At 42.0% G+C, this 27,500-nt stretch overlaps 2 protein-coding genes across 2 annotated transcripts in view; one reads left to right on the top strand and one right to left on the bottom strand.

Moving 5' to 3' along the window:
- The window catches only part of LOC143284817 (putative vesicular glutamate transporter eat-4), a 17,253-nt gene extending 6,842 nt beyond the window's left edge, over positions 1–10,411 (bottom strand). The window contains exons 1-4 of the mRNA XM_076591864.1: positions 10,373–10,411; positions 7,241–7,328; positions 2,182–2,268; positions 29–168 (exon numbers count right to left, since the gene is read on the bottom strand). Of these exons, the coding sequence (XP_076447979.1) occupies positions 29–168; positions 2,182–2,268; positions 7,241–7,265 (252 nt within the window). The 5' untranslated portion in view covers positions 7,266–7,328; positions 10,373–10,411. The remainder of the gene's footprint in view (positions 1–28; positions 169–2,181; positions 2,269–7,240; positions 7,329–10,372) is intronic.
- Positions 1–27,500, top strand: part of LOC143284818 (uncharacterized) — a 55,043-nt gene that overhangs the window by 14,018 nt on the left and 13,525 nt on the right. The gene's annotated exons all lie outside the window — the stretch shown is intronic.

The raw sequence follows: 27,500 nt of genomic DNA on the forward strand, positions 1-27,500 counted from the left end.
CATCAACAAAGACCAATACACAGCTTACCAGTTCTACGGAGCCTTGTCGAACGTTGGTGCCGTATTTTCTGAAGTAGTCTCGTTCTTCTGACGTCAGCCCTGGGTGAAGTTCGGGTCTGTCGTGGAAATGGCGAAACCAGACAACAGTCCACAACATACCTCCACCACCTGCAAAGGTTACACCACGGCCTTGAGTGCACAGTTCGGATCTTGCGGGATGAATGAATGGATGGATGAATCGATGGATGGGTGGATGAATGAATGGATTGATGGGTGGATGAATGAATTAATTAATGGATGAATGAATGGATGGATGGATGAATATAGTAGTATGGGGACTGCCGTTTTTGGGCCACATGTTTTTTTTCCCTTAAAAGGGCCTGGGTATAAAAAAAAAAATCATGATCTAGAAAAAGCAAAAACGAAATTGATTTCATATTGATGCGGTGGTTGGAGCGCTGTGTTTCCAACTGTTTCCCGACTTCTGTTTCGGCGCGTCTGACGGGTTAATGGTGGAGATTTTCCTCCCAGGTCAACATTCGTGCAGACCTGCTAGTGCCTGAATGCTGTTCGTGTGCATGAGCGTGGTTAAAGCATTGGACTTTCAATCTGAGGGCCCAGGGTTCGAATCTCGGCAACGGCGCCTGGTGGGTAAAGGTTGGAGTTAGTTGTGTTTTTTTTATCTCCCAGGTCAACACATGTGCAGACCTGCTTGTGCCTGAACCCCCTTCATGTGTATACGGCAAGCAGACGATCAAATACGCACGTTTAAGTCCCTGTAATCCATGCCAGCATTCGGTGGGTTATGGAAGCAAGAACATACCCAGGATGTGTATCTCCGAAATCGGAGTATGGCTGCCTACATGGTGGGATGAAGACTGTCATGCACGTAAAAGTCCACTCGTACATTCGAGTGAACGTTGGGGCTGCAGCCCACGAACGCAGATTGAGGACTGATATTACATTCAAAGAAATTTCATTCCAAAAGATGATATCAGTACAGTAGGTACAGTGCATACACATGTGAATAAAAGCTTACTTTACTAACCTTTGAATCATTTACATGGCTAAAGACTTCGGTTAACTGGATTAAAAAACAAATCGGGCTATAACAGATACCTGTGGATACTTCGAAACCCATATTTAGTCTGAAAAAAGGCTATGGTTCAACTAGAAAATACTTTCGTGGCCCTGCTGATTTGTAATTCTGTTGTTTAGAAGATTTTAATTTTTAACAATGTTTCGCTCTTTATGAATTTCTTTGTATGTGATTCGTTAGTCATTTTCATCTGTAAGCTTTGATCTCTAGCTCGCTAATTGTTTGTGTAAGTCTTTGATGTAAATGTATGTCCTCCAATTTTAAATCTATCTACCACCACCACTCTGTCTGTCTGTCTCTGTGTTAGTGTGGAGTGGTGGCCAAGTGGTAATTCGCCCAACTAGGAAGCAAGTGTTGCCGGGTTTGAGTCCCATTTACGGAACGGTTTTTTTTTTTTTACTCCCCTCCCTCCCATCCCGCCCCCCGCCCCCCCTCCCCCCACACACACACCCTCTCCCCCACTAGACCTTGAGTGGTGGTCGGATGAGATGCTAAAGAATGAATGTGGACTGATGGCCTAGAGGTAACGAGTCCGCCTAGGAAGCGAGAGAATCTGAGCGCGCTGGTTTGAATCACGGCTCAGCCGCCGGTATTTTCTTCCCCTCCACTAGACCTTGAGTGGTTGTCTGGACGCTAGTTATTCGAATGAGACGATAAACCGAGGTCCTGCGTGCAGCATGCACTTAGCGCACGTAAAAGAACCCACGGCAACAAATGGGTTGTCCCTGGCAAAATTCTGTGGAAAAATCCACTTCGACAGGAAAAACAAATGAAACTGCACGCAGGAAAAAATACAAAAAAAATGGGTGGCGCTGTAGTGTAGCAACGCGCTCTCCCTAGGGAGAACAGCCCGAATTTCACACAGATAAATCTGCTGTGATAAAAAGAAATACAAATACAAATAAAGCGAGGTCCCGTGTGCAGCAAAAAGGTTGTTCCTGGCAAAGAACATGCAGAACAATTCCCATTTGGAAAGCAAAACTAACACATTCGCAGACTGTGGAAAGTAAAAGAAAGAGCAAGATGTCTTCATAAAAAACACAGTGCAGTACAACATGGTAATATAGTTATAGTACTCTTACCAATAATGTAGAAGACAGCATCCCATTTGACGTAGCATATAGTCGTAGCTGTCACGGCCGACGAAATTGCTGGTGCAAAAAAAGAACCTGTCACACGCACGCACGCACATATACACACGTGCGCGTACGCACACACATAAAGACACACCCGCACGCACACACACACACACACACACTTACTCACACACACACACACACACACACACACACACACACACACACACACAGATTTGAAACTTTCTGTTAACATGTTGTTATATAATGACAATAACAGTAAGGAGAAAAACGAAGAATGATAACAATAAGAATGATGATGACGACAACAAAAAAAAACAACAACAAGAAGACGAACAATAATAACAAGAAGGTGGTGAAGAAGAAGAAATAGACGACAACGACGTGTTGAATGGTTTCCTCGTAAAACATGAAGAAAAGGCTGTGTGTTTGACTTCTTCTTCTTCTTCCTTTTCTTCTTCTCGTTCGTCAGATGGACACCCCAGTCTCCGCGAAAAGGGCAGCTATACGCTGCTGGTTCTCCACACAGCTGTAGAGTTTCCGAGTCACTGGAGTTGGGTCGGGCCAATACCGCTTCGACATAGTTCGTTCCTTTTTCACGGACATGACCAAATCCGAGAAGATTCGGTGCTCCTTTCAAAGGAAAATGCAGGCCAAAGAAATGAGATGCTTTCAAACACTCTTGGGTATCACGTACAGAGATCACATAACTAACGAGGAAGTGAGGAACAGAATCGAGCAAACCATCGGGCTCTGTGAAGATCATCTCACCACTGTGAAAAAAAACGCGAATTGGGTGGTATGGGCACATCACAAGATCAACAGGACTTGTAAAGACGATCCTGCAGGGTGCTGTACAAGGAGAGATAAGGAGAGGCAGACAGAAAAAGAGATGGGAAGACAACATCCCAGAATGGACAGGTCTGAGGCTGAGCGAGGCCCTTAGGGAAGACATCTCAGAACGGACAGGTCTGAGGCTGAGCGAGGCCCTTAAGGAAGACAACACCCCAGAATGGACAGGTCTTGTCTGAGCGAGGCCCTTAGGGAAGACAGCATCCCAGATTGGACAGGTCTTGTCTGAGCGAGGCCCTTAGGGAAGACAGCATCCCAGAATGGACAGGTCTGAGGCTGAGTGAGGCCCTTAGGGAAGATATCATCCCAGAATGGACAGGTCTGAGGCTGAGCGAGGCCCTTGGGAAGACAGCATCCCAGAATGGACAGGTCTGAGGCTGAGCGAGGCCCTTGGGGAAGACAACATCCCAGAATGGACAGGTCTGAGGCTGAGCGAGGTCCTTAGGGAAGCAGAAAAAAGGGGAGGATAATAATAATAATAATGGATACTTACATAGCACACTATCCAGAAATCTGCTCTAGGTGCTTTACAAAAACACTTTTGTTAACATAAAACATTACATCAATGTTACACACACACTCATTCACTCACTCACACTGCATACATACATGTGTATCTAACAGCTACCCTAACACATACGCACACAAGGGCAGGCACAAACATGCATAAACACACGCACGCACAATACACATTCATATACATGCATGTAGTTATGTACACATACATATGTATACACACATAGTCAAGCACAGCTAACGCAAAGGAAGTAGACCTGCCACAATTGAACTTATTGCTGAGGGAAAAGGTGAGTTTTGAGACGAGATTTAAAAGATGCGAGGGAATCAGAATGACGGAGGTTATCAGGGAGCTTGTTCCACGTCTTTGGCGGTTGAAAAGAAAACAGAAGATGCAGGAAGGTGGTTGACATGTTATCTGTGGTGCCCCAACTGTCATCCACACTAAGGGACAGATGAAGTGAAGTGAAAAAGAAAATGAGTCTTGTTTATCTGTCTGTTTTTATCTATATGTGCATATCTATATGATGTTGTGAATGTGTGTACGTTTGAGTTTCATCTGTCTGACACTCGCACATTCTGATATGATATTTCGATTTTAGCTTATCCCCTCCCCCCTCTCCCCGCCTCTTCCATCTCCTGGTGCACCTTGAATGTGAAAAGTATCGGACAACCTACTGGAAATTATGTGCTGGAACTCTTCCCTGTCCTATCCCTCTCTTTGTTTCCTTTTGATTAACAGATAGTAAAGAGTGGTAACTCTCTCGATTAACAAGAAACGTAAGTCAACGCTGCTTACGCTACCGATTCAGCCAGCACACAGGTAAATAAAAGGTACACTGGGACAAAACCAGACTATCTCAAAAAGGAAGCGCCGGGCTTGTCCTTATGCCGATCATCTGACATGCGCACACAGCAGCAATGACAGAAGGAAATGTGCAAACACAAATTAGCTTTTATTCGAGACTAGCATAGCTTCTTCAATCCCGAACAAGCCACACAGAACACATGGACAAGAGATGGTTGCCTCTTCTCGTTTCCATTTCTTTATGTCGGATCTTCCTTCGTTTCTTTTCTTTTCTTTTCTTTATTTGTTTATTAATCTATTTTTGATAAAGGTATACCTTGCCGGTCGTTTTCCAATGAATACTTTAATATTTTTGTCCTTTCCCCGGACGTTATGACACTCTTAACATGTGTTCGGTTGTTGTTGTTGTTGTGTGTGTGTGTGTGTTGTTTTGTTTACTATGAGTTGCCGGCTGGCTTTTTTTAGGATTTGTATGCCTGTTGTTAGATATATATATATATATATATATATATATATATATATATATATATATATATATAATGGTGTACATGATCTACAATAATTTGTTTGAAGTCAAACATTGACGAACTGGACAGCAGAAACATATTTCGAGTTTCTGCACTGGCTGTAAAAGGATGTGACTGCAGTTGAGCCTAATTTGTTTCCTTTTTTTAATTTTTATTTTTTTAATGGGTTCTACAGGAATGATATTGACAAAATGTTGTTTTCAGTCCTCATAATGATGGCTCTAAGCAGTCGGCTGGGCTAAAAAGCAATAATGATCACGGCGCCTCCTACTTCTGCATCCTATCCCAAAAACACACATACCATGTTGAGGAATACAGGCTGAACTCGTTTTCACTTCGTTTCTTTTCTTTTATTTCATTATTACTTCAGTCCAATGTTTACCCTGCATATGCCATCATATAAACATCACATTCTGTGCGTTGAGGCCACTAGATTAATGATGATGACAACTGTTTTCATAATAGCATTTGTCGGTTTTGTTTAGCTGATCAAAGAGCTGGTAATAGATGTAGAGAACATGTCACCCGTTATTCCCCCCCCCCCCCCCCCCACACACACACACACACACAGCCCCCCCGGTCCCCCTCCTCCCTCACCCCCCTCTCCCCCCAAAAAATCCAGGAAGTGCCTTGTTAGCTGTTAAGGTTACTGCACACTTTCACATGATCATCATCATCATCATTGTGCAAAGTGTTAAGTATCATCACCTATCCGACTGTTCGCATGTGATCAGTATCAGTAGCTCAAGGAGGCGTCACTGCGTTCGGTCAAATCCATATACGCTACACCACATCTGCCAAGCAGATGGCTGACCAGCAGCGTAACCCAACGAGCTTAGTCGGGCCTTGAGAAAAAAAAAAAAAAAAAAAAAAAAAAAAAAAATATATATATATATATATATATATCATGAATAAGCAATGACCACAGGTTGTAACTGATTATATTGGGTAGAAATCTGGCAAAACTCTTAAGTGCTGTCAAACAGATAAAACAGTTAATTCATTTGATTTTATAAATTTATATGACGATGACAAGGTGGCATTCTCAAAAACCAAAACTGTTCTCAAAAGGTTGACAGGGGAAAGTATTTTTCCACTGTAAAAATTCAATATATCTGAGTCTAAGACAAGAAAATGATAGCAAAAAAAATAAAGCAAATGGTGTGTGTGTGTGCGTGCTTCCTTTTCTGGGCTTATCACAGTCACTCATGTCCACAAAATGTCCAGGAAAAAGAGAATGTGGTTACCAGCATGTTAGCACCTGTACACATTTTGACACATCTCCAAAATAGTATATATCAAAAAGAGCATGTCAAATGGTAGAAGTAAAAATACTTTGTAGCAGGTGAAAGAATGAATGGTGGTTGTCATTCTGAGCTTGCATTTGTCAGTAAGTAACAAAAATTAGCACTGTAGTTATAACAGCATCAGTGTAAGTTTATTGGATACAGCAAGGAAAAGCAATTAACCAACCACCCAGCCAAACAGACAAAACACAGACAATAAATGTCATAATCTTTTTAGCAAACAAAAAAAGGAGTTAAGTAGGCAAGAATACACGCTTGACTCAGGGTTGTCTATGATGATGACGACGATGATGATGACGATGATGATGATCATGATGATGACAATGACTTTCAATCTGAGGGTCCCGGGTTCGAATCTCGGTAACGGTGCCTGGTGGGTAAAGGACGGAGATTTTTCCGATCTCCCAGGTCAACATATGTGCAGACCCCCCTTTGTGTGTATACGGCAAGCAGATGATCAAATACGCATGTCAAAGATACTGTAATCCATGCCAGCGTTCGGTGGTTTATGGAAACAAGAACATGCCCAGCATGCACACCCCCGAAAACGGAGTATGGCTTCCTACACAGCGGGGTGAAAACGGTCATACACGTAAAAAAACCCATTCGTGTAAGATACGAGTGAACTTGGGATTTGCAGCCCACGAACGAAGAAGAAGGAGGATGATACAATAAACCGAGGTCCAATATACACCATGCATTTGGCGCACGTAAAATTTAAATATATATATATATTCATATACATAATTTTTTTTTTATTAAAAAAATATTAAAACAAAAACAAACACGGCAACAAAAGGGTTGTCCCTGATTAAAAATATATATATATATTCAGAAAAATCAACTTTGAGAATAAAACCAACAAACTGACAAACAGAAGAAAGACCATGAATGTAACGGATGAGCTGCATGCAGTGTTGCGCTGCCCACTTGGAAAAAGAAGCCCTGGTTTGACACACAGAAATCTGTTGTCACAAAAACTAATACATTGCAATACAGATTCGATTTCAAATTATAAAAAAAACCAAACTTACCAGCGGATAGAACTGAAAATGCCATTGCTTTGTCTGCCTGTGTTGTCCAGGCCGAAAGTAAGGTAAATGCTGCGCTTTGTTTCGTTGACTGGAGAAGAAAAAAAAAAACAGAGAAAATCATAGCCATCGATTACTGCTCCGCCAACACTGAGTTCGCGTGACTAACACATTGCATGTCGAGACAGTTATTAATGGTTTACAGTTTATGAGTTATCGAACTCGCATCGAAAAGGACTCGCAATAGAACAAAAATAATGAATATATCAATATATGATATAAAAAACGGGGAACAAGTTGTCGTTTTCTTAAGTAGACGTATAACATTTATGCAGTGACCCGAAGATAACTTGAGTTTGGAAAGGAAAAAGAAAAACTTCACACAGGAGAAAGCTATATCACATTGTATCGTATAGACTGTAACGTTGAAATATACGGATCATACTTGCCAGTAAAAGACAACGTTGAAAAAATTAGCACTTCTTAGCCATGAATGTTGATGTAAATGGTATTATATTGTATTGTGCTGTGTAACAATCACTGCATTATATTGTATTGCATTGTATTGATAGTGTTGAGTTCTCTGGTACACAGAGTTTGAGCCTGTAACTGAGGACTATAATCATTAAGATCTCTGTGCTGCTCAACTTTCAAGGAGAACTTAGATACTCATGTGTGTGGGTTTTTTTCACCACTCCTAATGCCTGTGACAGTGCGAATGTGCGTTTGTTTCTGTGTTTGTATAGGTTTTGTGATGTTTTGATATGTATGTTGAGTGATGTGGATGATCTTTTTTTTGTGTGTGTGTGCACATACGAATATTACTATTAGTGTTGGCTGGATGTCTAAAACAGGGTTATGTTTGCAAATCATGACTTGAGTAGAATCAGTATTACTATTTGAATCATCAGGGATATTTCTGGAGCGTCAGTAACTACAGAGTTCTGAAATCGGTTGGGGAGGGAGTGGGAGGGGAGGGGGGCGCATCAAAATGGCGGAAGGAGATAATTGTCCCCTCCCCTACCACCCCCACCACCCTTTACTATGCTGTGGGCTTTTCCAAATACAATAGACTGAGCAACACACTAGACGCCACGTTCTTGGCATCAGAGATCTTTTCCCATCCCTCTTGCGGCCAATCAGTGTCAGCCTCTGTGCGTGTGTGTATTTGTGTATGTGTGGGTCTGTGTTTTTGAGTGCGTTTGTGCATGCGTGAGAGTGTAAGTGTACACAAGTGTCAGGAGAGTTCTGTGCATGTGTGTGTGTGTGAGGGGGAGGTGGGGGTGCAGGGAGGAGGTGGGGTAGAGGATGAGGTATGTGAGTGTATGCATGCCTACACTGTGGGAGCAACAGGATATTGGAACGTATATATTATATATATATATATATATCTCTTTGTATATATGTGTGTGGGGTTGGGGGTGGGAGATATGGGCGTGTGTGTGTGTGCTTGTACAAGTAAGCGTTCATGCGTGTTTGTGTGTGTGTGTGTGTGTGTGCCGTGGAAGCTTCGATACATAGACTAGAAATGAGTGTGTGGAGGAGGGGGTAGAGGAGGTGCAAGGTAATTTGTGGTGTGTGTGTGTGTGTGTTGGAGCTCATGTACGTTTATATGTATTTGATTGTGCTTTCATATCTGTGAAACTGCGTTTTGGGGGCATATCTGTTATGCATGTGTGGGTGTATGTGTGAATGTGTGTCTTCATGTTTTATATTTATTTGCTTATTTATCATCATTGTTGTCTTATTTATTTAATTATTTATTTATTATTATTATTATTTTATCATTATTTTCATTACAACTACCTTTTTTATATCATATTTATTATTTATCTATTTATTTATTTATGTAAGCTTTTTTTTTCTCAAGGCCTGACTAAGCGCGTTGGGTTTACGCTGCTGGTCAGGCATCTGCTTGGCAGATGTGGTGTAGCGTATATGGATTTGTCCGAACGCAGTGACGCCTCTTTGAGCTACTGAAACTGCTGAGGCCTAGACACAGCAAATAAGTGAATATGTATCTACTGCCCCAATGGTTGCAAAAGGTCACGGGACCTTTAACTGAACAATGTATGATTGTCAGTCGTGTCCGACAATGACCATCATCGTTTATTCATTTATAGTCTGTTCATCCAAGATGATATTATTATTATCATTATTTGTATTTTTTCCTATCATAATAGTGATTATTATTATCATTAATTAGAAACCATCATTTGTGAAAATCAATTGCATCACTATTCAACTGAAAAGGGGGCGGTTGAGGTGGGAGTGAGGGTGTGTGTGAGCGGGGTTGGGGGGTGACAGGGAGGGGATTGAGGAAGGAAAAGAGAGAGAGAGAACAGAATGTGGAAAAGAGTACAAAATGTAAAATGGAGAGGGTGGGTGTCAGTGGTTGGAGAAAGAAAAACATACTACTGGAAGAGTGTGTGTGACCGGGGGGATGTGGGAAGCGGGATAAGGACAGGAAATCAATCAATAATCAATACTTCTATAGATTATTATTTAAAACGAGGATGATGTGGGGACCTACAATAAACAACCAACTGGACTATTTAACACTTAACTAGCTAACTTTAATAAAGAACATTTTGAAATACAGAACTTAAAAAAAAAAATGAAACTGGTAACACGTGTTTAGTAATATCTGGAGGCAAAAAAAGTTTTCATTTCCAAACAGCGGGTTAAAACGTGTTCTACCGTTAATCGACCCTTGCAAATACATTCAATATTTTCACAGTATTTTGTATATGGGACATTAAGTATTAACCTAAATGCCATGCTCTTAACAGCTCGACAATGACCATCAGAACAGCAGAGGAGGCACCTGCTATCCCAACTATCTGGGCAAGAATTTCTTCTTCGTCGTCGTCATCGTTCGTGGGCCGCAACTCCCACGTTCACTCGTATGTAAACGATTAGGTTTTTACGTGTATGGCATATAATTTGATTACAGTGGAGAATGTCTTGTCCAAGTTACGTCCCCGGTGGACAGTGTCTGGCCCAAGTTACATCCCCACTCTCTCGATCAAGAGGGTTGTAGGACAGTCAGCGTTGGGATGGTTCCCAAAGGCCAACTAGCTAATACCATACAGTGTGGGAATGACGCTGTGTGACGCATGCCTCATGTCTCACTTCAAAGACACCTTGCAGGCCACGGAGGATGAAGATGAGGGGTCTAAGTGCAGGATGCTGAAGGGAATGAGGAGGGTGGTGACGGCCCCCATCAGACTGGAAATCCAGACAACACTGCAAAGCAATTTGCACGTGCGTTTCAATGTGTACTGAGGCAGCGTGCTAGCCACAGCCACAGCCAAAGTTCACACACACACACACACACACACACTCAAATACACACACGTACACACACACACATGTACACACACAAAAACAATTTCAGTCATTATCCTAAAGAATTGAAACGTGAATCAATTAGACTTTCCTCTGTCAGGCACGGATTCTTTTTTCTTTTTTTTAATTCATCATTCATTTATTTAACTATTTACTTATTCATTTACTTTTTGAGCAAGTTGGCAGAATGGTTGAGACACTCATCTGCCAGTGTGATGTCCACAAGTGTCTGTGTTCAATTCCCGCTGTCCTTTCTTCCAAGTTTGAAAATGGAAAAATCAAACTGAGCATCCAGTCATTTGGATGAGACGAGACTGAAGTCCCGTGTGCAGCAAGTGTGTGCAGCACTGAAAAAGTGTTGTCATCTGGCAAAATTTTGTGGAAGAAATCCACTCTGGGGCCGTATTCAAGACTTGAGACCATCGTACCTGCATGTAAATGTGTACCTGCAGGTAATCTGCCTCAAGCAAGGCAAACTGCCAGAGGGTGAGCAACATCCGGTATCAGGAAAACAAGAGCGGATCGTTTTGTAGCACTGTTTTTGTTGAGGGAAAAAAGGCGTGCAATTGCACGTGTTTTGCGAACTCTCTCGACAATGCTCAAAAACTGTGGTGCGAGAGAAGTAAAACTAAGAGCATGTGCAGAAGGGAATCGCTGGAATTTTTTTATCATCAGCAATGGGTCAGCTGCCTGAGAGCACCAGTGTGTTTTGAATGTGAAGAAAACTTAACCTTCACGTTAATCTGTACCCGCTGGTCCCAACCATGTCAAAGGCAAAACGAATTTTGTCTCAAATACGGCCCCTGAAAGGTACAGAGACATATCGGCATGCACTGAAGGCGTTGGGTTAGGCTGCTGGTTTGGCATCTGTCTAGCAGATGTGGTATAGTGTATATGGATTTGTCTGAATGCATTGTCGCCTCCTTCAGAAACTGGAACTGTCATTATTGTTGATGATGCTTGTGAGAAACCACCGTCATATCCAAATAAAATGCCCAGTGAGTTGCAACTTCCTGATTCTAAGAAAACCCACTATATGTACCATCGGGAATCAGACAATATTTACCAACGAATAATAGTGATAACTTTCTCTATGTGTGTGTGCGTGCGTGCGTATGTGCGTGTACAGTAAATAGTATACAAGTAAGAGCAACAGAATGTTATAAACGGAAGAAGAACTACGCAATAAACTGTGAGATTGAGAAACGAACCGTTTAGGAAATAGCATACAAAAAAGAACGAGAGAATGTTCTTTTAACGAATGAAGAACTAGGCAGAGAGCGGTGAGAATGTGAAACGAACCGTTTAGGGGACACGATGGTCGTTAAGATACCTGCCGGCAGAACGGACAGCCCGCTTCCCACGAAGAAAACCGTGTGTGACATCAGCATGACGTCAGTCCTCATGTCAATCCTGGCGTCATATGACGTGTTCGAGACCGGACACTGAAAAGGAAGAAACACATTGCAGGCAAATATTGAGAGTTATGTTTGCTTCAACTGTTTTCCCCAAGAGGGCTGGATGTATAAAGAAGAATATAAAGGGGGGGAGGGGGGGGGGAGCATGTCATTATTATTCATTCCCCCTTTTAGCCGAGTGATTAAAGCGTTGGACTTTCAATCTAAGGGTTCCGGGTTCGAATCTCGGAAACGGCGTCTGGTGGGTAAAGGGTGATTTTTCCGATCTCTCAGGTTAATATATGTGCAGACCTGCCAGTGCCTGAACCCCTTCCGTGTGTATACGCACGCAGGTCAAATACACGCATTAAAGATCCTGTAATCCATGTCAGCATTCAGGGGGTTGTGGAAGCAAGAACGGAATCAGCATGCACATTCCCCGAAAAACGGAGTATGGCTGCCTACATGGCGGGGGAAAATAAACAAAATGGTCATACACGTAAAATGATACATGTCCGTCAGTGTGTATGTGTGCTGGCCTGAAATCTGATTGAATGACACGGGAAACGAATGATGAGCGCCCAATGGCAACCGTCAGTCGGCTCTACCCAGGTAGGCAGCCTGCTGTCAATTGACCTCATGTTTGTAAAGCGCTTAGAGCTTGATTTCTCTGTGTGAAATTCGGGCTGCTCTCCCCAGGGACAGCGCGTCGCAACACAACAGAGCCACCTTTTTCTCTTTTCTTTTTTGTTTTGAATTTTTTCCTGCGGGCAGTTTTATTTGTTTTTCCTGTCGAAGTGGATTTTTCTACAGAATTTTGCCAGGGACAACCCTTTTGTTGCCGTGGGTTCTTTTACGCGCGCTAGGTGCATGCTGCACACGGGACCTCGGTTTATCGTCTCATCCGAATGACTAGCGTCCAGACTACCACTCAAGGTCTAGTGGAGGGGGAGAAAATATTGGCGACTGAGCCGTGGTTCAAACCAGCGCGCTCATATTTTCTCGCTTCCTAGGCGGACGCGTTACCTCTAGGCCATCACTCAAAAAAAGTATCTATATTATCATCACCATGAAATAAAATTTCGTTTCGCTTCATTCCCATGACAGCCCCATCGATTCCAGTACCAGTACTGACAAACTGCATACAGGTAGCACCATCATCATGTCCTGATTGTGACTCCCTCTGGAACAATTCTGGACAAATCGAAAGTCTTCTCTCTGCTGAGTGAGCACTGGTGCTTTTCAAAACTTCAAAACGTGACAACTCTTTGAAATGAATTCTCTCTCTCTCTCTCTCTCTCTCTCTCTCTCTCTCTCCATTTCTATTTCAGGAAATAAAAACTTCAATGTAGACAACTTGTTGATTATCTTATTAGATGCTTTGTTCATTTTTTTTCTCTCTTCACGTTGACCAATGTTATTGGGGGGGAAAAGAAAAAAAGAAAGTCGTTGGTATATCATCGTGAATTTTGATATCTTTCATTATTATCATATTTGCGACTGAATGTTGAAATTTAAGGCTTTCACTGTGTGCATGGGGTTGGAGGGAATGAGACTGGGGCAGGGGTGGGGATAGAGAGTCCTTTATTTTGTCTTTTTTTTCATAAGTTTCTCGTGTGACTTTCGGTGAAATTTGTCGTTGATATCTTTCATGTTAACAGTTCTGTGTTCATGTGTTCTTTGATGTAGCCCTCCCCTCCACATCCCTCTTTTTCCCTTTCTTTTATACCCCAGGGCTGGTGGGGAAAAAGCATATGTTTTGCTTATCTCATTGCCCTGGTAAAATTTCGTTTCGTGTCATGTCGTGTCGTTTCTCTCTCTCTCGCTTTGTTGTGAATATTAATTGACATTTAGTTTGCTTGTTTTCTTGATCTTATATCCCTTGAAAATTTATTTGTATCCCCGTCACAAGGAGTGTACAGTCAATGACAGCAAAACTTCAAAACGTCAAAACCACTCTCTCTCTCTCTGTCTCTCTCTGACTCTGTCTCTGTCTGTCTGTCTGTCTGTCTGTCTCTCTCCTAACTTCAAAACAACAATAACAACAAAAACAGTGGTCCAAAAAGCCATATGATGGGATAGATACCACAGGCATATACAAATTTCTGTTGCGCAGTCCCCTTGTGCATGATTCTGGAGCTCTATTTTTGCTTTAGAAAACGATTTAGAATGCTACAGCATATGCGTGCAAGCACACGGACACAAGCATACGCACATGCACATGCAAACGTGCACAGACAAACACACATGCACACACATACACATACATGGAGAGAGATTGAGTTGTCTGTCTTATTGAGAAAACATTCGCTCCTTGTATTCGTTGTATTGATAGTGAATATGATAATGTCCTGATGTTTCTGACTGACAAAGCTATGTTGGGCATTTTGACAGAATTGTGACCCTCCACCACGGAATGAGTCACTTTGCACCAGAGGTCGATTTTTACTTATTGGTATATCATAAATCTGCAGTAAATGAGCTTTACAGCAAAAAAAAAGTTTGTAAATCGGATGATTCTGTGAAAAGTTATTGTGATTTGAAGTTCTAAAGTCGCGAAAGTAACGAACTGAGAAATCAAGGCCGAAAAGTTTTGGAACATGTTCATAGCAACCACATACTTCTAAGCAAGATGTGTTCATGAAATTTGGCACACACATACTTAGTGGCAATATCCACAATTGCTCAAAGGTTGAAAGAAAAATATTGAGTGCACTTGATTTTATTCAAAAAAGAATTTTATATATATAAATTTTTTTGGAAAGAATTGCGACTGAGGGGAAAGTATACATACTTTTTAATCAGCTCAACATGACTAGAAACCTACCGGTTTTAAGATTAGTTTTGTTGTAGTGTTGTTTGTGGTCCAATTGCGATGAAACTTTTGCATTGTATAGTATGTGTACTAAAATTTATGCCAGATTAAAGGGGGAAAATGGTAAATCATGATGCTGAATTGTGTAATTGTTATGATTCAATGTGCTCACTGACTTACTGTGCTTGTGATATTACCATAATCCATGCAACAAGCACAACACCATTAAAAAAAACAAAACAAGATCCATACAACAAAACTGCTCACACAAAAGGTACAAATTCATGTTTATTCAATAATTAATGCTAATAATAATAGATTAAATATCAAACAGTAATTTCAGTTTTGTACATCTACATCACAGCTTTCATTCTTTACACAGGACTTTACAAAATGCTTTACTTCTAGTTCCATCTATTTTATCAGAAAAAAAGAATACACTTATATATTTATTTATTTATTTAATTTCATAATATAATAAGATAAAGCAGTTTACTGATAATAAAAGTATGAAATAGTGATTATTAATGCTGTATCACTATGAGTATCAGTGTGCATATCAGTGTGCATGTGCATGACATGCTACAATGCATTAAGTTACTTTATGCATAGTGTCATGTCAAGCACCTGCACACTGATATCATTTATGTGAATGTCTTTGCAAAACTTTACAATTCCATACATGTACATCTGTACAAAGTTTGTAAAAAGAAAATAAGTTTGCAGACTTCATGGTAAATTTATATTTTGAATCATAGTACATTAACAGTTGACCACAAAATCACTCACTCATAGATGGGAGTTTACCAGCAGATAATTCTTTAGTTGACAGTGCAGTTAATGTGGTGGTGTTGCCTTTCCTTCTGATGACATGACTTGCCAGCAGTGATCTCAGAACTATTCATTGGTGTACAGGCAGGCATATAAAGTACCATCATATCTTTCAGGGCTGAAACAAAAGTTGAACTATTAGTAATACTGATAGTATTAACTGTTGACACAACTACATTTATTCACCTCAAAACAACACACACACAGATACAGAAACACACAGAGAAACACACACACACACACACACACACACACACAAACCAACCTGACAAACATATACATAAAATATCCATTGAAGCAAATTCTTTGAAACTGAAAACTGTTCATAATGTCATGCCCTTGTACCCATGCTCAGTTACATGTAATGGATAAAATGTGAGGGGACCATATGTGTGCGTGTGTGTGTGTGTGACACACATTGTGTCACACATTGTACTGGTGTGTGTGTGTGTGTGTGTGTGATTTTCTTTTAATTTACACTCTGTTAATTTCCTCAGATTCACATTATTATTTTAATCATTTTTATTCCACATGCCAAACTGTGAATTTCTGTACCAATGTACAGACAATAAATCAGTCTTGAGTCAATCATTGCTAAATACAAATTATCAGCAATTGATTATTGGTTACACCATCATTACATTTCAATATTTGTCAATGTGGGTAAAATAAGAATGCTTACCTTCAGACACTTCAGCTATTTCCAGACCCCCAGTCACTTTGCTTGCGTTTCCTTGTGTGAGCTGTGAGAAACACAGTTCTCTCACTTCAGTGCAGCAAGTCAGTTTCACTCGTTTCCATGTCAGTCACAACACTGATGGCACCTGGCGTATGTGATTTCGGCAATTACAGGCGAAGGCTTCCAACCTTTCTGTATCTAGTGCAAATGTTGATTCGTCATCTACATCAAAACTGATATTATTGTTGCTTTCGAAATCAGCGTCGCCTTCGTATTCACTGAGATGGATTTCATGACCATCAACCTAGTTGGAATGGCCAGTTCCATCAGTGAAGTACTGGGTTAGAAACTCACAAATGTCGTCTTCTTCACTTAATGGCAAAATGTTTGCAGCGCAAGTGTATCTTGTCAGGAAATTTCCAAGTCTGTTGAAATGCGTGCTTCCGTTCACTGCGACCATGTTCATTAAAGCTAGCGTGCTGAATGGCTGGTTTCGTCACGTGGTCTCTCTCGGCCAATAACAGAGGGGGTTTTCCTTCATAGTGACGCATTGTTTACATAGTGTGTCCTTATTTTGAAAGCGACTGTTGGCTCGTAGTTTAAAACGTAGCCAATGAGAAGAACATAGATTGAAAGCTACGGACTTTAAAACGATGTATGATTCGACCAGTCGGTTCCAAGAGATTAGGGAGGACAAGCTTGTCAAAGTTGATCGATTTTGCGAAGTCATAGGCGATCAGAATGATAGGTTTGGTATTTTAAGCACACTTTTAAGGCAAAAGAAGACAGAATTATGCCTAGATACTTCAATATGAGATAAAAGAAAGCCTAAAGTTTACTATGAAGTCAAAATCTGAAAATCGACAACCTGACCCCCACCCACCTAAAATCGCCGCTAGTGGCAAAGTTGGTCAGGGACAAAGCGACTCATTTCGTGATGGAGCGTCACAGATGTGTAGATGTTCCACCTGGAGCCGTATTCAAGAGAAACTTCATTTTACCTTAAGGCAAGTTACCATTGACATAGGGACTCGCGGGTACAGTTTACCTTGAAGGTTAAGTTAACTTGTATTCAAGACTGGTGCAGCCAACCTATTGTCCATAATGTAAAATCCCGGTAATTCCCTTTTGCACAAGCTCTTTTACTTATAATCACACTGCAGTTCAGAGCATTGCCGAGAGAGTTTGCTGAACACGGGCTGTCCACAAAGCACGCCGGTTTTCCCTAAACAAAAAACAACGCTGCAAAAAGATCCGCCGTATTTACCTCTGCTTCGTGAGCAGTCACCCAAGGCAGTAGTAAGGGCAAATTTGCCTATGGGTTAGGAGACCCGCAGGTAGACTAGAGTGTTCCTCAATACTGGATACTGTTTACCCTTGGGCGGTTTTGCCTTGCCTCAGGTAGACTTGCCCACAGGTATACATTTATCCGCAGGCATGATAGGCTCTTGAATACGGCCCCTGAAGGGTCACCTTTCTATTCATCTCTCTCTCTCTCTCTCTCTCTCTCTCTGTCTTCCCCTCTCTCCGTCTCTCTCACATCAGCGGTCGTTGATTGGTTGACAGCTGTCACGTGGGTCATCACTTGCGCGAAACTGGTGCGTATGCAGCCGATGAGGAGGAAGCCCAGAGAGAGCATGACGGGAAGCTGACAGCGTGGGGAGAAGGAGCAGCCTTGCTTCCCTTTTTTGCTGTCCATGTCATCATCTTCGTCATCCAGAGTCTCTGCTGAACACACACACACACACACACACACACACACACACACACACACACACACAAAGAAGAAAGAAAGAGAACACTGAACACTGAAATGTTTAATGTCATTAGCTGTAAAGCTCTAGTGACATAGTAGGTGCAAATCAGAACAACAGAACAAAAAATGATGCAAAACAAAATGGAACGGAAAGCAAAAAAACAAAACAAAATCAAAGCAAACTAAACTACTACGGGATAAGCGGCACTTTGCTACTTTGCCATGTGGCAGGCGGGTACTGTGCCTTTTTCCCCCCAGTCGTTAAGAGAGAGAGAGAGAGATGATTCTTCTAGTGTTGAGAAAACTTATCAACTGACGGGTAGTAGTAGTAATAATAATAATAATGGTAATTCATATAGTGCCTTCGCACGCTTAAGGCGCTTTTCGGTAACTACAAAAAGTAACATCAACGAAACAATATGTGCTGTATAACACACACATACAAAGTAACAACATATCACACACTTACACACATATACACACAAAAACAATAATATGGTGTGCTGTATAACACCACACAAAAAATAACAACATATCACACACGTATACACACACACACACAAAAGCGACCACACCCACACTCCTTGTCTCCGCCCTCGTGTACACACATCACAACCAAGTAATCAGTGTGGATGGATGGAAATAGCACGTTCTTGAATGGTAGGGACAGACAGGCCGTAATCATAGTGATGAGTGAAGGGGAAAAACGTTTTCAGTCTGGACTTGAAAGACTCTGAGGACTGACTGTGTCGGGAAGAGTATGGTAGAGAGTTCCAGAGTTTGGCTGCTGAGCAGGAAAAGGCTCGTTGTCCATGCTGTTTGCGTGTGAAACTAGGAAGCTGAAAGAGCCTGGTGCCAGCAAAGGATCGAAAGGTCCTGGAAGGAATGTATGTGTGGAGAAGTTCAGACAGATACCGAGGAGCAGAGCCTGTGATAACTTTAAAGCAGAGACAGGAGCACTTGTATTTTATTCTTTGTTCAGTCACAAGCCAGTGCAGTTTATAAGGTAGTTGAGTGCAGTGTTGGTTTCTTTATAATTACCGTTGCCGCAGAGTTCTGAATGCGCTGAAGAGGCTGACTGACAGATTGAGGACAGCTGATGAAAACGGAAGTGCAATAGTCGAGACGAGAAATGATGTAAGAAGAGTCTTGGTTGTTGTTGTTTTCTGTAAGAAAAGAGCGGATTAAAGAGTTCACTACATTTGAGTTCGAAGTCGGCTATTGTTGGCAAGTTTTTGCAACATGCTGTTTCAAGGAAAGATCACTGTCAAGAAGAATGCCAAGGTCACGGACACAATTAGAAAACTTGATTTCGCAATCAGCCATTGGGAGTGAAGTAGGAATTGGAACTGAGGGCTAAGACTTCTCTTTTTTTCTGTTTTTCTTTTTTTAAAGAAACGGGTGGTTTTCAGTTTTATCGCAATTCAGTTTAAGTTTGTTGCTTGACAACCAACTTTCGTCAGAAAAAAAAAACAAGCCTGTAAAGATGATTAGAGCAAAGGATAGTCAGTCAGATGGTTAAGCAGAAGAGAAGTGGGAATGGGATGAAGACCACAGGTGGTTTGGGATGATTTCATGATTATATTTCCAATGAGCACTTCAGATACTGGCCAAAAAAAAGGTCAGAAAACCGGGTACCGTGATACTGTGTGTGGAGGAGGGGCGGGGAGGTGGAGGGGCATGGATCAGGGTTGTGAGAGTGTGGAAAGTTGTCCCTGATGGCTTTGATTTTCTGGTTGAAAAAGTCAGAGTACAGGTTAGGAAGATGAGAAAGGACACAAGAGAAGGGAGATCAGCATTCAGGTGGAGTGCTAACCTGGAGGTAACGCGTCCGCCTAGGAAGCGACAGAATCTGAGCGCGCTGGTTCGAATTACACTGGCAGTCGCCAGTATTTTCTCCCCTCCTCCACTAGACCTTGCGTGGTGGTCTGGACGCTATAGTCATTCGAATGAGACGATAAACCGAGGTCCCGTGTGCGGCATGCATTTAGCGCACGTAAAAGAACCCACGGCAACAAATGGGTTGTCCCTGGCAAAATTCCGTAGGCCCCCGTTTCAGCGTGTGATTGTGTCCTTGGGAAAGGCACTTCACTCTGATTCACCTCACTGCACCAAGGTGTGAAAAGGGCCGGCCACCTGACTTCAGTCGGAAAGATCAAAGCGGCGAAAGGAAAGGAATGCACCCCCTCCGCCCCTCCATCCCACCACCCCCTCGTACCCCCAACACCTCCTTCCTATGCCAAGCCCTTGAAGCAGTGAATTTGACTTCACTGCTGCTACAGCCCTAACGGACTGTTTTACGTGGTTTTTTTTAATAATTATTATTATTAACCTCCAAGCGCGTTGGGGTTACGCTGCTGGTCAAGCATCTGCTTAGCAGATGTGGTGTAGCGCGTATGGATTTGTCCGGATGCAATAACGCCTCCCTGGGTAACTGAACTGGACTGTACTAACCTTTACCTAAGCTTGTACGAAGAAACATCATGACTACTGTTACCAGTTTCCCGTCTAACATTGTTTTACTTACCTGTTTGCATCACCTTCTCCATGTCACCTTCAGTGGAAACAGGAGGCATGTTGAGGAAGTATTGGAGGTGGTGGTCCGCTTCTACAGACTGGTAGGTGTTGGGGGGGGGGGGGGGGTGGACAGCCAACAGCTTTTGAGTTTTGAGTGATCTGGTCGCAGGCGGAGAAAGCTGACTGGTTGGCTTCTGATCAAAGGAGATGATCTCTAGAAATAACAATAATAATAATAATAAATAAATAAATGAATAATAAATAAATAAAAAGATTGGTCTCGCAAACAGGGACAAGAATTAGACATGTTCTTGGCACGTACGGACACACACACACACACACACACACACACACACACACACACACACACACACACACACACACACATCGACGTTCACAAAAAGCCAAGACACAAGCATGAATGCAGACGGAGTGTTATATGTATCTCACAAGTAAAAATATTAACCAATGGCGTCCCTTGTTTGTTTGTTTGTACCTGACTGGTAAGCTTCAGCCAGTTGCATTGCTCGGACGGAAGAGCCTAGTATGGTCGTAACCCGCTACTAACTGTGTGTAGGTATGGAACTGACCAATGGCGTAGTTCGGTCAACGTAGGCATTTTAGTCACGTGTAACTGTCAAAAAGTTAGAACCAAGCAATGCAACTGGCACCACTGCTGGTGTGTTAGGTCACTGGTCTGAAAACATGCCCTGGGTTTGTTTCCATGTAACACTTAACAGCTTCAAGCTTTCCAAGATAGCCTCCCTACGCTGCCTTTTCTTTTTGTCTGTCTTAAGTTTCTCAAGTTTAAGAGTTAAGCGTGCATGGGAATTACTGGTGTGAAAAGCACTTTGATTTGTCTCTGCACAAGATGCAGCGCTACATAAATATTAATCATTATTATCATTATTATAAACTTTAACTCTGCCCTGGATCACCCCTCCCCCCACCCACACTACCACTCCCTCCCCGGGGTCATTTGTGTCTGGTCAAGATCGACCCCAAGCCCCCACCCCCAACGACCGCTAAATGCAAATTACCGCCTTGTAGTACAAATCAGCATGCATTCTTTTAAGTAATATTACTCATTTTTGTGTTGGTTTCAAAGTCATTTGTCTTAAAAGTGTATAAAAAAAAAAAAAAAAAATTTAAGGTTTTGTTCACTTTCCCCACCCGTCGTTATGGAAACGCATCCAAAATGGCCGCCAAACAAACAAATTCAAATGCTTAAAACTTAGGTTTATTCAAGATATTTTAGTCCTTTTGTTTTGTTTTGTTTTGTTTTGTTTACATTATCATTTATTTCATCTTTTCTCCAAATAAGAAACTCCTAGCACCTATTTTAGAAATTTTGTGATGATTTTTTTTCATGACTTAAAACACTCTGCGTTTTTTTTCAAATTATGCTTGAAATAACATCATATTGACAAGTTGATCAAAACTGGCCTGCACAAAATAAAGATCGTACATTGTAGAATAACTGTGCAAAATTTCAAACCTGTAACTGTAGCCAGTTTTATGTAGTAGTTATTTGAAACAGCTGACTAACCCAAAGAGTGAAACAGAGAAAACAGGAAAAGAAAAACATGAAGACAGTCAACAAAACCCAGTACAAAAAGAGTCCAGCTGTCATTTCTGGGCTAAATGGTATGTTCTTCGGTTTAGGGTTTGAAGAGTCGAAAATTGTCAAAAAACAAAAAATCGTGAAAAATCACGATTTTGTTCAAATTTGCACTACCACGGCCCCCACTCCCACCCCCCAACCCCCTTAAGCTGTCATTACGAATTATGTTTCTAGCCTCGTGTGTACATCTCAGCAACACTGGTATGTTCCGAGTGTCTTAACTGATTCAGAGAGACCAAGCACATGAAAAGGTTTTCCATGGTTACTTGATAGAGAACAGTGTATTTTTGTAGTTTTGTTAACTGATGGATTATTCTAGGCCGTCTTTTTTTCTTTTCTTTTTTTTCTTTTTTTTTTTTTTTTGTTGAAAAAAAAGAATAACTGAAAATAAATTGCCAACGGAAAAAAAAAACTACTAAGGTACAAACATAAACACAATCAATATAGCAGAATACAATCAGTAAACCAATTAACTAATATAAGAAAATCAATATAACGATCAAAACCAGCAAAACCAGGAATATTAAATACACGCTGAAAAACTAACGGAGCTTGGTGAGGAGGGGGTCAGTTCTGACCACTTGAAGTTTACCCCCCGGACGCAAAAGCCGAATGGCTAAAAGCGTTGGAATTTCAATCTGAGTCTCCCGACTTCGAATCTCGCTAACGGCGCCTGGTGGGTAAAGGGTGGAGATTTTCCCCATCTCCCAGGTCAAATTATGTGCAGACCTGCCAGTACCAGAACTCCCTTCGTGTGTATACACACACAGGAGATCACATACGCACGTTAAAGATCCTGTAATCAATTTCAGCGTTTTGGTGGGTTATGAAAACAAGGACACACCCAGCATGGACATCACCGAAAACGGGGTATTGCTGCCTGAATGGCGGGGTGAATAAACAAAACGGTCATACACGTAAAATGTTACATGTCTGCAGGAGTGTGTGTGTGACTGAATCGTGACTGAATGGTTACAGGAAACGAATGATGAGCGCCCAATGGCAACTGTCTGTCCAGGCTCTACCTAGTTAGGCAGCCTGTGGTGTAAATGACTCCGTGGTTATAAAGCGCTCAGAGCTTGGTCTCCGACCGAGAATAGGCGCTATATAAATTATTTGTATTTGTATTTCTTTTTTATCACAACAGATTTCTCTGTGTGAAAATCAGGCTGCTCTCCCCAGGGAGAGCGCGTCGCTACATTACAGCGCCACCTATTTTTTGCATTTTTTCCTGCGGGTAGTTTTATTGGTTTTTCCTATCGAAGTGGATTTTTCTACAGAATTTTGCCAGGAACAACTCTTTTGTTGCCGTGGGTTCTTTTACGTGCGCTAAGTGCATGCTGCACACGGGACTTCGGTTTATCGTCTCATCCGAATGGCTAACGTCAAGACCACCACTCAAGGTCGAGTGGAAAGGAAGAAAACATCGGCGGCTGAGCCGTGATTCGAACCAGCGCGCTCAGATTCTCTCGCTTCCAAGGCGGACGCGTTACCTCTAGGCCATCACTCCACATCACCATATTATCATCATGTATGCATGTACACATAATATACAAACATCCATACATACATACATACATATTTGACTGGACTGACGAGGCTGCAGGGGTCACCATTCAACCTCCTTGTTGCTACTGGCACAGTGAATGTATGTCCTCACAAACGATGTGGATCGAGCAACCTCACCGCCTACCTCTTTAGGTGGGGGGACTGCTCCTCTTCCTCAGGCCCATAACTACAAAGTAGTCGTTGGGGGAAACCTGAGGACCGCAGATGCAACCTCCCTTCTCCATCTGTCTCTGTCAGCAGCCGCCGGCAGCAGCTCACGTGTATGGAGTCCGGTCCATTGTTTGATGTTCTCATGCCAGTTCTTCCGCTGTCTTCCTCTTCTTCTCCCGCCCTCGATGGTGCCTTGCATGATTGTTTTGGACAGACTGGTGTGTCGAGTGTTGTGCCCAAATCATATCAGCTTGCGTCTCTTCACAGTTGAAAGGAGAGGTTCCTGAGGTCCAGCAAGGTTCTTAATTCTGCTCCGTACATATTCATTGGTCCTGTGCTCGATCCAGGAAATTTGAAGGAGCTTCCTCAGGCATTTGTTCTCGAAGGCCTGGATCTTCCATTCAGTTTCGGCCGTCAGTGTCCATGCCTCGCAACTATACAGTACAATGGAGACTACCATTGTACTGTATGGTATAGGGGGGGCACGGCAGTGCAAAAGAGACCAAAATGATGATTTTTCATGAGTTTGGTTTTGGATGGATTTTGATTCTTGAACATCTCTTCTATCATATGCATAAGTTTTTCCACTGTAAAGATGTCTTTAACAATGGAAAAAAAATGCCAATAAAGATTGCTTGCTGAATCACGGAAGTGTTTATTTTGCTCAGTTTCGACGCAAGTCGTCAAGTTTCTGGCCTTGACAACATACCTTGAACTTGCTCAATGATGAGTAAACCTAGAACCACGAGACTTTTCATGATTGTTTATTAACATGTTATTGAAGTTTTGTCGTGAGTATGTATGAAAATATTCTCTGGGTTTTAATTTATAGCAGTTCCAATCTTTTTATCCATTGTAAATTTTGAGGATTTCGCAATACGCAAAATTTCAAAAATTCATTTGAAAAATACAATAATTGAAGAATCAACACAGTCATGTGAAAATGAAGATAATGTCATTGTGAATTAAGTCCACATAACAAAAAGTGTTTGCATGCACCACATGGACCACAAACCCGATTTCTTGGAGACATTGTTTGGCGGCCATTTTGATTTGTTTCCATAACAACGGGTATTCACAGAAATCTAAGAACACGTTTTTTGTGATCCACAAGTGATGATACACCTAGCAGGCAAAAAACAAACAAACAGAAACCCCCAAAAAACGAGATATAGTTGGAGAGAAAAAAAGTCGTTATTTGACTGTAGTGTCTGGCCTCTCTTCGACTGCTGAACCTCAGTGGTGGAATAAGATCGTCAATGGGGCGTCAGTCTTCACTTCAGTTGATTTGTGTAGTACTTTTCAGCGATGTCTTTTTTCCCCCTGCTCAAAGGTACTATTATCCCCCAAAAGACTTCGTTTATTTATTCATAGTCTGTTAATCTAAAATGATGATATTACACTGAAAATGAATGATAATACCGTTATGATTGATTATTGTTATCATTGTTTCTATAATAATGATTATTATTATTATTATTACATAGAAAACATCATTTCTGAAAATCCACCCCAAAATTAGAGGATAAGTCAAGATAAAGAAGAAGAAAGAGAAACACCTGTAGGTGCTGGGGAGGACCCAGAGAAGCACTGTCTCCACCCGACCTTGGAACAATCCTGCACCACCCTTGGAGGCCTGCGCTGTGTTCACGATGGGTGCAGACACGCACAGGACACTCCAGCCGGACACAGCGTAACCTGTATGCAGGTAAGCTCGGTTCTCATCTGAGCAAGGTGACGGCCATTTCTCAGTTGACGAGCCGGCGGCGGCAGTGAAGAAGTTACACAATGACACGTCAAAAGCTCACCACCGCGAAAGCTACTGTAATCAGCAGAACGTTTTGCAGCAGCGGAAAGGGTTGAACAAACAGTCCCTGCATCTCAGCTGAGTCAGCAGGCGAAATTCATCCGCCACAGTTGCACGCGTCGTTAGTGTTTTGTGTCTGTGCAACTGTATGTCATGTTTATCGGTGTAGCATCATATTCGTAACCCCCCCCCCCCCACCTTAGTTTTTACCACCGGGGTAAAATCTGACTAGCCGTTTGTGTCTGTAGACTGTATGTCATGTTTACCGGTGTGGCATCATATTTGTACCCCTCGTTAGTTTTTTTGTTGTTGTTTGGTTGGTTGGTTGTTGTTTGTTTTGTTTTTTTACCCCCGGGGTAAAATCTGTCTATCTCAGATTAACCCCGGTAGCTTTGTAGACCAGGCTTGATTGACCCCTGAGAGTAAACTGCCCCCCACACCCCTTCTCCCCGTAGATGGACGTTACCCCCCCCCCCAACTCAAAATAACCCCCAGGGTAAGTTTTGCCCAGTGAAAACCAATAAAGGATAGCGAAGCAGAATTTCCCCACCTTTGCTTCAGTTAATGCAGAAGGGTGTGTGTGTGTGTGTAGGGGTGGGTGTCAGTGTAGGCTAGCCCAGAACGCCCTCCCCCCCCCCCCCCCAAACCCCCCTTTCTTTTCCAACAGCTTAATTCAAACCCGTAGAAAAGAGATAACATTTCCAACCGGGAGGTAAAAGGGGGCCGGGGTGGAGGTTCAATTTTGACCAGCCACAATTAACGATCCCCGATGGCCATTCGAGGCTCGCTCAGAATGATCCAGGGGTAAAAAATTAGTAGGGTGGCCAGAGTCTGTTGCACCGGGCCAGTCCCACCCCCACCTAACAACACACCTTGCATTTAGTAATAACACAGAATGGCGGACGTCCTAGATACTGCTGCGAAACCTGGGATGAAACGGGTTTTAAGTGATTTTTTTAAATATTTTTAAATCTAAAAAAAAAAAAAAAAAATAGGTGGAGTGTTGGCCTAGAGGTAACGCGTCCGTATAGGAAGCGAGAGAATCTGAGCGCACTGGTTCGAATCACACTGCCAGTCACCAGTAATTTCTCCCCCTCCACTGGACCGTGAGTGGTGGTCTGGACGCAAGTCATTCGCATGAAACGATAAACCGAGGTCCCGTGTGCAGCATGCATTTAGCGCAGGTAAAAGAACCCACGGCAACAAAAGGGTTGTCCCTAGCAAAAATGTAAAAATATCCACTTCGATAGAAAAACAAATAAAACTGCAGGCAGACGAAAAAATACAACAACAAAAAAGAAAGAAAAAAAGGGTGGCGCTGTCAGTGTAGCGACGCGCTCTCCCTTGGGAGAGCAGCCCGAATTTCACACAGAGAAATCTGTTGTGACCAAAAGAATAATACAAATGTCTGTTCAAATGCAGAACACATTTTGAATTCCATTTATGAGGACAGAGTTCTACATCACCATACCAAATACAAATTTTGCTTCAGCAAAAAATATCAGGGTAACCAGGAAGCCAGTACACATTTTCATATTTAGGACAGGTTCGACGATAGTTTGAAAATGTTTCAACAGCATTACAATATCCGGTGTTTTATTAAATCATGAACTATTTTCGAAGGCTTGTCAAGGATTTTTTTCCTCCTTTGAGGGGTGGCGATGGGAGGGGGTGGGGGGTACCACTGACTAAACAGAAGTTTAGTAAAAAGAATATTGTAATAATCGTTCCATCAATTTACTAAGGATATGATATAGAGCATCCAGT

Source organism: Babylonia areolata, chromosome 8 (genome assembly GCF_041734735.1).
Source record: "Babylonia areolata isolate BAREFJ2019XMU chromosome 8, ASM4173473v1, whole genome shotgun sequence".
Classification (NCBI taxonomy): domain Eukaryota; kingdom Metazoa; phylum Mollusca; class Gastropoda; order Neogastropoda; family Buccinidae; genus Babylonia; species Babylonia areolata.